General features: G+C 42.1%; 1 protein-coding gene across 1 annotated transcript in view; it reads right to left on the reverse strand.

The window, feature by feature from the left end:
• Nucleotides 1-11,038, reverse strand: part of MCC (mutated in colorectal cancers) — a 237,797-nt gene extending 226,759 nt beyond the window's left edge. Inside the window, exon 1 of the mRNA XM_015418649.1 lies at nt 10,883-11,038. Coding sequence (XP_015274135.1) covers nt 10,883-10,939 — 57 coding nt within the window. The 5' untranslated portion in view covers nt 10,940-11,038. The remainder of the gene's footprint in view (nt 1-10,882) is intronic.
• Nucleotides 11,039-11,341: the final 303 nt, after the last annotated feature.

Below are 11,341 nucleotides of genomic sequence, written 5' to 3' on the forward strand. Positions count from 1 at the left end.
TTCCCTACAGGGTCAGGACAGCCTCCTGTCACAACATGCTCTGAGCAAAAGCAATATACAACCTTTATTTTGATTTTACTGAAAAAGCAGCTCCTTTTTAATACATGGCACTGAAATTGAGAAACGGGCAACTTTGCCGGAGTCCTTAGATATTTCATTATTAAGATCTGGCACTTGTGTGGAAGCCACAGCTATGCTGAGTCTTCCCACACTACCACCACTATCATGATAGGCCAAAGTCTAAGTTGCTCATCCTCTTGTGGCCAGTGTTAACAGTTTTCCAAGGACCAACTTGAGGAGGACCTGCTGTGTGGGTTCCTCCCACATAGTTCAGGGCTTCACAGTTCCCACATTGCTGGGGTAACATGAGGGCAGGCTAAGAAGCATCATAATTAGATTTACTTGCTTCCAATCCAACAGTGGAGCCAGTGTTCTAGGGCTGCTCTTTCAAGCATTAAGATTTCTAAGTAGTACAGAGGCTACTTGCATGAGATTGTACAAGTTCACAATCGTATTTTAAAGTTGACAGTATAATTATATATCAGCAAGCAATAACGATTAACAGTTCCCATTCAAATAATACACAGAGTTACCAGTACATTAAAAGCACTGGATTATCATCTGCCAGTATTTCTGTACCATAAATCATCATGGTGGTTTTGTTCTTTAAGAAGAGGTGAGGGGCGCCTGCTGCAATACTGTGAAATAGATCTAGAGTGGGTACCAAGATGCAAAGGTTTTAACTTTCTATGTAAGATGCCCGAACTATAATATGATCCAGAGGTTTTGACACAGTCTATTCTTCGTTACAAAAAAAAAACAGGACAGACAAGCTTAACAGTACAAAGAAGGAAAACACAATATACCTGTGACATTTCCCCCCCCAGCCTGAAATACACATAAAACCTGTTCCCAATTAAGGCATTACAGTTCTTTTCCTGTATGCCGCATCACTTTAAACAAGTAAAATCATGTCTTGGAAACTGTTCAGAAATACTCATCAGGCTTGGGAAAGTAAATTCTGTTTGCGAACTGAATACATCCCACTGCTGTCTGTCCTTACTAATATTTGTTCTGCTTATGGCTCATCTAATGAGCCACATCCATGACTTGGGGCAAACAGGGTTACTACAATGCTTTCTTCTGCCTCTCCCAATGTCTAGCAGTCATGAGTGGGAAACTGGCATCTATTGTCTATGATGTTTATAACCAACACACCCCCCCAAAAAAAACTTGAAACACTATTTTTCATTCTTGTATGAATCTGCAGTATTTTGGGGTCATGTGGCCTTTCCCTCAAGCATTTCTTCTCTTACTACCAAAAGTCCTCCATGGAAAATCCCCCAAACCTGAGTCTTTTTCAAATTATAACTATATAATTTTCTTACATTCTCAGTTACCTTTCCAAAAGCAAAGTCAGAACACCAATATGTACTAAGAAGCATTATACTTTGCATGTCAGTTCGCTGACCAGTCAAGTATTCTGCATTGACTACCAATTGTTTTGTACAAAAATAATGGTCAAGTATTCCATGAACTCAAAAAGGCTGCTTTGTAGTTAGCAGTTTATTTCATGATGATGTTCCTTTGCTAGCAAGGTCAGGAAGGGCCAACTTAGCCCCTTCTGGTCACCTGCTATACTATGCATCTCCAGACAGGAAAAATTGGCTTGTTGCCTACTTACACATTGTTCTTTAAAAATAGGCTTTTGTTTTATTCATAGTTGCTGCTCCTATGCTTTATTTCCAATTCAAATCTGAATGGATCCTTGTGTGTGTTCGAAGATAAATATCAAAGAAAAGTTCAGGGAATAGCTCATATTAATGCATCTCTGATCTAAAACGGCTGAAGTTACAATAATTCATTACATTTAAGTAAAATAATTTCATTGCTTCACAATTCATCAGATAGTTTTTACAATTATCATAAGTTTGAACACTTGTTAATTAAAGCAGCTTGCTGTTATAATGAAATTAATATCTCAAAAATACTTACCCAAATCTCATTTGACCAAGCAAATGGCCAACCCTAGACAGCACTATTGCTTCATGTGACTTGTAACCAGGGGTCATTTAGTAGAAAAAGAGGTGCAGGAGCTCATTAGCATCTCATTAGCATAATTTGTTTGCATATCCCACATCCCCTGACATCACTGGAAGTGTGTCAGAAGGAAACACCCACTGCTCAGGCTCCATCCCCAAAATCTCCAGGTATTTCCCAACTCATATTCAAACCTGGGTCTCCAAAATCCTTGTCTGGAACACTAACCACTACACAACACTACATGAGGCAGCAGCTGTTGAGCAGTAGCAAGCAGCTAGGCCTGCATGTGTTAATCACACCCCCAGTGACTGCTGTTCCACACCCAGAAGATGGGCTTTGGTTTGCAATGAACTGAGCATGTGTCCTTTGACAAACTAGGGGCATTTGGCCTCAGCCCTGCAACTGCAATGGGGAAAAGGACAATATTAAGCTACTTTACAGGACTGTTTTGAGAATTACTGACAACATGCATTGTCAGGTATCATACAAAGCAAGATCTGGCTTCCTTTTAACATGACCATCATCAACCTTAACCTGGAATCAACTAAATGAGTTCTATATTCACATATCAAGACCGAGAAAGGCGATAGAACAAAACGTTATTCCCTAACCAGAGAAAACCAAGTTCTCATTTATTTCTTTACCTCTAAAAGGACTGTCCTACTCCCTTACAAACCCACCTGACCAGCACAGTTATCTCCCTGCTTTGGGGGTCCCCATCTTCTGGCTTAATTGTAGAAGTTTATGAAGAAATGCTATGGGGAAGGGGAGGAAGATGAGGAAAGAGAAGATTTGTCCTCTTCTTGCCTTCCATTTCCAATCCTAAATTTGAGCGTTATTTTAAACATTTATATGCCATCTCTTCATGTAGCTCACAAACTGACAAGGTTTTCCTTCTATTGCAACTGGAATTCTGCTGAGCAGTTCAATTGCATTTGCAAGAGCAAACATCATGACCTTGGATCCTTCCCCACCCAAAAAGGAGTCTTTGTAAGAGAATATGCAATTGTGCACCTATGAAATAGGCTGGATCCTCATTGTGACTCAGTAATTGTTCCCTTGCCGTATGTAACATGATGAGGGATTTGGGCTTTTTTTAATGCAATTGCATGGAGTACACTGCTGATTTTTCTTTCACTTACACTAGTAAGGGCCAGTAAGGTACAGCAGCTCAGTGGATGGAGCTTGCCATTTTCATCAATGCTCCCTCTAAGCTATGGAGTCCTGTGAGCAAAAATTCTACTTTGTGAGCTACTCGCATTAAAGCTGTGAGCAGGTGATCTGGCTACTGCATACTGCATTAGTTTGCTCTAATACAAAAATGTGTAAGGCAGAGGATAAAAAACTGTGAGCTAGCTCACACTAACTCAGCTTAGAGGGAACACTGGCTTTCACCACGCTGCTACAAATCATTCTAAGCCTCCTGTGTGGTTATTCTTGTCACTTCAATCCACCTTTAATTGACACTCTATTCCGGAGACAGAAGAGCCAGGTGAGGTGCCCAGGAGCGAGCGATGTGCCAGTCTTCCCGGGCTGGGCCCACAGACCCTCGAACTCCTAGCCGGCCACCTTCCCTCCATCATACCCTCCCTTCCAGGGGGGGGGGCGGCCAGCTCCTGTGGGCTGTGTGTGCCCCGACTCACCCTGGCTGGAGCCTGGGTCACCACCGCTGCTCTGGCCGGCTCGGGCTCCTGCTGCAGTCCGTTGGTGGTGAGTCCGCGCTTGGAGCCGCCGCCAGGTGCGGGCAGCCAATTGGCGGGGCAGGGTGTCAGGCTGGAGTCTGGGCTGTCCGGCAAATCCAGCACCTCCTGCAAGCTGAGCCGCCCCACCATTGCACCCCGAGCGCCACTGCTCTGCCCACCACGAGGCTCTGGCTGGGCACTCCGGCCGCCTTGCCCCACCTCCCGCCCCACCTCCCCTGGATCGCCCGCCAGACCTGGCCCACTTGAGACTGGCTTCCCCCACCAGCCCGCTGGGGGCGGGGCTTGCTGCCCGGCCTGGAGCACTGGTTCCCATGGCTGGAGGAGTTGGACATGAGCAGGATGGGGCTGGCGTCGCTGGGCACAGAGCTGCTCCCACTTGGCCACCTCCAGACGCTGCTGGCCAAGAACAACCGGCTGGCCGCGGGGGACTCGCTGCCCAAGGGCCTAGCCGCCTCCCCGCTTGGCCACTTGATGTGCCCTCACGGATGAGTGACCTGGGAGGGGTGGGGGGAGGAGCAGGCCGGGCGTGTTTTCTGCAGGAGCATCGCTCCAGCCCACTCCAGCCCGAATGAGGCCTGCTTGTAACCATTCCTCCATTCTTAGGCTGCATTTATATTTCATGAAAAAACATGAGCTGTACTAACCTAGGGTTGTGACTGCTTCTTGACTCCTTGCCTGCCTCTCACAAGAATCTCTGTCTGGTGTCCTGGGCACCACCTGACTGCTGGCAAACAATCATTATATATGCAGGTCAACTGGTGTTGGTTGACCGCAGCAACAGGACAGAGGTCAAGCCTCTTTGAAAAACTTCATGAGGCTACCAGCATGTTCCAGTTTTATCTGCCATTCTGAGGGTGCATTCAGACGGGGAATTTACAACGGTATAGGTGCCGGTTGGAATTGGTGTACTTACCGGCGTTCACATGGCGAACATCTGCCTTCCGTCCCTAACCGTTGCAAAGAGCTTTAAACCGTTGTATTCTGCCACTAGGTCCCCAAGTGGTGGTATCCTGAGTGCAACGGTTGTAATCACTTTATCCCCCCATCTGATCGCTCTCCACCGCTGTAGAGCCACTTCCGTTCGGAAGCCTGAGGCCATTGTTTTTAGGTCGGTAATATGTGCTTGGGCGAAGCTTCGCCCTGGCGTTTGTTTAAAAAAAAGAAAAGGTCCTTAGTTTAACGTTTTAGAGGAGTCCGGGACCTCAGGGAGGCCAGTTTGCTCTTTAAACTTTAAAGGTAAGTCCTCTCTTGACAAGATTCCGGTCCAATCTTCTTTTATTGCTGTCTGGTTCCCTATCTTGGAATATTTACAACAATTCGATGACATCCCAAAAGAAATTGATACTTTTCATCTCTGGTAACGTGTAAACAAATATTGCCTCTAAATGTGTTTTGTATGTGTTTACTGTAATACCAACTTTCCACTAAAGTTATAACTGTGGTAAGCTGAAAGTCAACAACTGTATCTTGTGTATATCATTGCATAAATCTATGTAGTTATCTACTCACCCTTTATTGCATACTTCCAAAACAATACCATTTTACAATTTTTATGTACTTAATACACCACTGTGTATATGTATGTTATAATGTTACGAAGGCAAAACCTAATAAAATATGTTGTAAAAAAAAAAAAAAGGTAAGTCCTGTCTTCAGGGCATGCTTTTCGGGACGGGGTGTTTTGCGCGAAGATCGCCATTCTGTGGATGGCTGCCTATGCACATGCACAAACTGAGTTAAAAAAAAACAACGCCGACACCCGCTGTGTGTGAATGGGCATACAGCGATGGGCTCCGCAGACAGGAGGTAAGTGTGATCGCGTTTCAGCCGGCATAAACTGCAACAGTTCCAACCGGTACAGTTTATGCCGGCTGAAACGCCCCGTCTGAACGCACCCTATATGTTACAGAAGGCTCTAATTTTTCAGAATGAGAGGGACAACAAAAATAGGAGCCTGACTAAACCCCACATGCCTGTCCTAATGCCTGGTGAGCATTTGGTTTCACATGTTACGATTTGTGCAAGCCTGTCTTAGTGAGTGCCTTCTCTCATCACTTAACAGCATTCCAGAAACTTTTTTTTTCTGAAATAGAATTTGTGGGCATATTGCACAAGGGGAATCTACAGCAATTTTGTTTTTGAAGTAACTGGGTGTTGATATATCCAATATATACTGTTAGAAAATGAGCTGGTTTGTCTCACTGCATCCCCTCCCTTGTTAAAGCATTGAGCCACACATAATTTTTTTTTGCAAATCACACTACAGTAAAGAGATGGGCATGGGGAGATTTGCTTGAAGGGGAGAGGGACTGGATTCAGAAGCTGACAGTGATATTCAAAAGCTGCGTGGGCCAGTCACATGCTGCCAGCCTACCTCACAGGGTTGCCGCAAGGATAGAACAGAGGAGATCAGAGCAATGTAAGCCACTTTGAGTCCCCATTTAGGAGAAAGGTCAGATATAAAGTAAATAAAGAAATTCTGTTTTTCATCCACTCCAAACTGCTTTGTCTGTATACAGGAGGTCACAAGGATTGTACAACTGACCAAATTAGCTGATTGAGACACCATAACAAATCACCATCAAGCTATAAGTACTAGCTAGATTGCACTAACCATTATGCATGCTTTACTATACTATAAAAATTCAGATGTCACAACAAATCAAGATTTGGTAAAACCATAGTCAATTATGTTTGAATCCAGCCATTAACAATTATCAAAGGAGATCTTTTCATACTGTTGCAAATATGTTTCTTAAATACTGACTGAAGTGAAATTTAGGAGAATCACTGAAAGGAGTAAGCTTTGTGTACACTCTGGTATGGCTTCAAAAGAACTCTCTTGAAGACTGGAATAATAAAAAAGGAAACTATAAATGTTTTAATAAATCATAACAAAGTCCACATTTATATACCACCTCCCTGGAAAAAAATGTGTATAACCCAAGAAGCACAGAATGTTGGCAGCTAGATTTTAGGGTGGAGGCATGAGAAAGAATAGAGGCAGACTGGGAAATGGGCTTGCTCAAATCCCTGAGAGCGTAAAGAATCCTAAAGGGGTACATTTGGAGCTTGTATGGAAGAATTTTTAAATTGCTGCTCACTCCAGCAATTCTTTGCAAGCCTCCATCTTGTCACTATATCTAAACAATGAAGTGGGTGGTTTATGCCAATCATGAAAGCAGAAAAACCAGATCACACACAGACAAGGAAGATATGAGTTTCTACATACCCTGGGGATTCCCAAGGAATGCAGAATAAAATGACTCTGTAAATCAAAAGAATGAGAGCACCCCCACACATACACACATATCCTGTTGAAGAATGAATTTATTCCAGAAGGTACAAAATGTTGAAAGTGGTGCACGTTGGTTAAAGGAAGGTGAGAGGTGAAATTAGTCTTCCCAGTCCTCTGAGACCTTGTAGAATCCTGGAGGAAAAGATTTTTCCTCACAGGTGCTTAGCTTTTTATAATCTATTGGTGCTTATCGTTAATTACTGCCCTGAATTTATTATATGCCATATCCATAATAAAATGAATTCTCTGAAAACAGTGTTCTTACAATGGCAAAATACCACAGAATAATACAACTATAATATTACTTAATTATACAAAATCCATAGGATGAACTCCTGAAACATAGGCAAAAGGAATCCTCACACGATCATGCCTTCATACCAAGACTTTTTTCTCTCTGTGATTTCATGGCTGAAGCACATCAGTGGCAAGACAGGTAAAAGCCACACACTAAAAGCAGCAGCAAGGGATGCTCTGTATCCTTGGTGCTTAGGGAACAACAGTGGGAGGGCTTCTGGAGTTCTGGCCCCGCTGCTGGACCTCCTGATGACACCTGGTATTTTTTGCCACTTTGTGTCAGGACTGGATGGGCCATTGGCCTGATCCAACATTGGCTTCTCTTATGTTCTTATGCATCACTTTAAAATTATTTAAAATTAATTTCTAAATTTGAATTTTAGTAGCTTTCTACATGAAATCAGGAATATCCAAGAAAACACAGAGACAGACAACTCTGCAAGAAGAAACAACATCCATTCTCAATCTGCTTCTTTTTCAGAAAATTTGTCTTTACAATTCAAGTAAGTTGGATTTGCTCAGTTTCAAAACTGATGGCCATAAAAGTTCCTCTAGTAGGTTTATATCATGTAGTGGACCAGCTAAAACCCGATTTAAAATTATGAGTCAAAATAAAGTTACTGTCTTTTTCTATACTGCTGTTTCTTCCTGCACATTTCTGTGGTTGATTCGTGTTTCTTGTTTCTTACTGACTTACATCCCAAATGCTTGTTGACTGTGGCAGGCATGAGCCTATTGACATTCTTAATCATGCATGCCGAGAGACAGGAGTATATTCTGTCTGCAATTCATTCTGAGACAAAATGAGCAAACACTTTAAGTTCACATGAAAATCATAAAAAGATGTTATAAAGAGACATGCAATAGGACAGTATAAACCTAGGAGCATCCAGCCAAAGCCAGTTTCTTCCATGACTTCAGCTGGCCAAGGGCATGCAGCTAAAACTGTTCAAGAGAACAATCACACTGAAAGGAGAGGGAGAAGGAAGAGAAAGACAATCAGTCTGGAAGCAGAGGAGTGAAGATGGAGGATGATGACACAGCAATTACAGATTTCAACAAACTACACAAAAGCAAAAAGCACACATGAGACTTAAATTCATTGATTAGTGAAGTTATGGCACAAGTGATGCATATCCATGAGGTTTTTTCTATAAATTTATTATGCAGAAATGTGATATACAGCTTAAAATCATGATCTCCACAAGTAATCCTAAAAAGGATCTCCATTTTAAAAACTGAGGTGGGAGGACATCTCCACTAAACATACACCCGAGGTCACAAGAAGTATATTGGGGTGCATTCAAGTGCATTCAAACAAAGTAAACAATTTTTATTCTTGCAATGTCATAACTGCGGACAGGGAACATTACATTTTTGTAGTAGATTTCACAGATATACTCCTTGTATCAGTAATTCAATTGTTGTGCATTAATTTGCAAAGCTACCAGCAAAATAACCAGTCAAAATGTATGTTTTTCCCCAGCCTAGCTAATGATGCTGCTGTTGCTGATGATGATGACGACAACAACAACAACCTGGTATTCCAGGACTTTGCGGCCTACTGAGATCTGACTTTAAGAATTACATCTCTGATACAACAATATTGTTAGCAATAATGGCACACATCCCCAGTGCTGGCAAGGTGGTGGTGGCAGTAGTCACCACCACTAGAAAGAGTGACAAGAGATCATCTACATGTGTCCTAAATCAATGCATGCATCCAGGAGACATCAGTGTAACTATCTGCTTCTCATGTATTTACCTGTTAAAATTGAGCAGAGTTAGATAGCTCTGCCCTGCTTGCCAAGCATAAGACCCTTGCTGGTGCCACCATGGCTAACACAGATTCTTAACACTGGCCAGCACAACTGTATTGCAAGGGAGATAAAACAGCATGGGAAGTACTCATGTTATTGCCCCATTTCAATTATTTTCTGTGTACAGATGGACTACAGAGGTATGAAATAGGTAAACAGGGAAGCAACAAGGATACCATTTTTTTAAAGTCTTCGAAAATAACATTGCAAAGCAAGAACACTAGCTTGATCTCAACTATATTGTAGGGAGATTTTAGGGCTACATTCATTTACAAATGGTCGCGGTCAAAATCAAATGTTACCTCAAACAGACATTATACTGACATCAAAGTACATCTTATGCAAGTTTTATTTAAAAATTATGAGTTAAGCTTTTAAAAATTTGAAACAGGATATACTTTTAAAGGAAGCAGACAGCCATCCCATATAACAGCAGCTTCAAACAAAGAGGATAGTTTGGCCAAGGATGCTGGAGCAAACTAGAAAAGTGCCTTAAGTCTTAGCCTTCATGCTGAATGGACAGGTTTGAAGAACTTCTATGTATCATTGAAAGCTCTGTCATTTTATTACTGGGAAAATGAAGGCTTAATAAAATACTGAAAAGAGAAACTGCACGATACAGGTCTGCTCCTGTCCCCTCAGTCTTTCTCTTCCTCCTTACCCACCTCCCCTTTCCTTCCCAAACTTGACAGGAAATAGTTTTCCGGTATCTTAACCATTTCAGCTCTGTTTCATGCAGTATTTCTTTATTGTCCAACAGCACAATAGCCAGAAATCCTAACACAACAAGACACCAGCATCCATATAGCCTCCTCCTTTCTCCAAACACTTTATAAGCATACACTACAGAATTAAAATTGCATATCTAGAACAGACAGTTTAAAACATGATATATTCATATGAAACATTCTTGAAACATCAGAAGTGTAATATACATTCCAGGCTGTGCCCTGCGATTAATTTCAAGGCATTTAAAATCATTGATGATGGTGTATTCTGTTACACCTACAGCCACCAAATCCCAGGAGTTAAAGGACATAGAGCTCCAAATGTATGCATGTTTACACAGAAGTAAGTCCTACTGAGTTCAAGAGGACTTTTCCCAAGTAATTGTCTATAAGACTGAAGCCTTCGTTAGAAAATTCTGGAAATGCTTAGAAATCTGGCAGCAAACACAATATAAATTTGCAACAGCAAAGATTTATATATTTGTAAGATTTAAAAAGCAACTCTTTTGTCACCCAGGAAAAATAACTTCCCAGGACTTACTACTTCTGCCAGGTAAAACAATATATATATTTCATCTACACTTGCCTTCACCCAGTCACACTGATGCTGCTGTCTTAATATTTGTTTTTTATTCCCCTTTCTGAATTAGCTACCATCTGCTTGATTTCAACTGGGATCTCACTGGTTGTTTTACCTACTGCAGAAAGGAATGCTGTGTGGAAAACACTGCACTTGGGGAGGTGGGGGGGGGGGGAGATTCCTTGAAGCAGGATGCCAAGAACCCTCTACAGAGTTGCAACCATTTGCTTTTTACCACTTAATCCTTCTGAAGCAGTCTCAGATCATTTCCAGGGAGCAGTGCAAGACAGAACAAGGTACATATATCCATTAATCTTTCATTGCCTCCAGAGTGGATACTCAAAAAGGGAGAGTCTTTATTCCGAAAACAAAATCAAAGCAGCGTGAAAAAGGACAACACTGAAACCTCTTACCTCGCTCAGCTCTGCAGAGGAGTCATTTCCATATTTCATGGCAACTCCAGAATTCATGATGAGACTTTCCAGGGCTTGACTGTTTTCTATGGATTTTAAGGTTTCCAATCCTTGCTCCGAAAGACTCAACACCCCCTTCTTCTCTGAGCTTCTCCTGTCTTGCACATTTTGCTCTAGACAGCCATTTTCACTCAACATTTAGACAGTCTAAAAATTAACAATGCACAGGGGCTCCTAAAGAGAGACAAAAAACTGGTTGCCGTTTCACAAACAATCCATTGCTGCGAGTTACTCATTAAAGCACTGCGGAGTACATGGCGAGACAGAGCACAGACAGGCTGTAACGATCTCCCGGCTACTAAAACTGCTTGGGAGAGCCAGGCTTCAGCTTTACGCCTTCGTTCTCCCCCTCAGCTAGATCAGAAAGCATCTCCCAAAGGAGTTCAAATCATTTGGAAA

This window comes from Gekko japonicus, unplaced genomic scaffold (assembly GCF_001447785.1).
Source record: "Gekko japonicus isolate JY-2015 unplaced genomic scaffold, Gekko_japonicus_V1.1 scaffold541, whole genome shotgun sequence".
NCBI lineage: Eukaryota > Metazoa > Chordata > Lepidosauria > Squamata > Gekkonidae > Gekko > Gekko japonicus.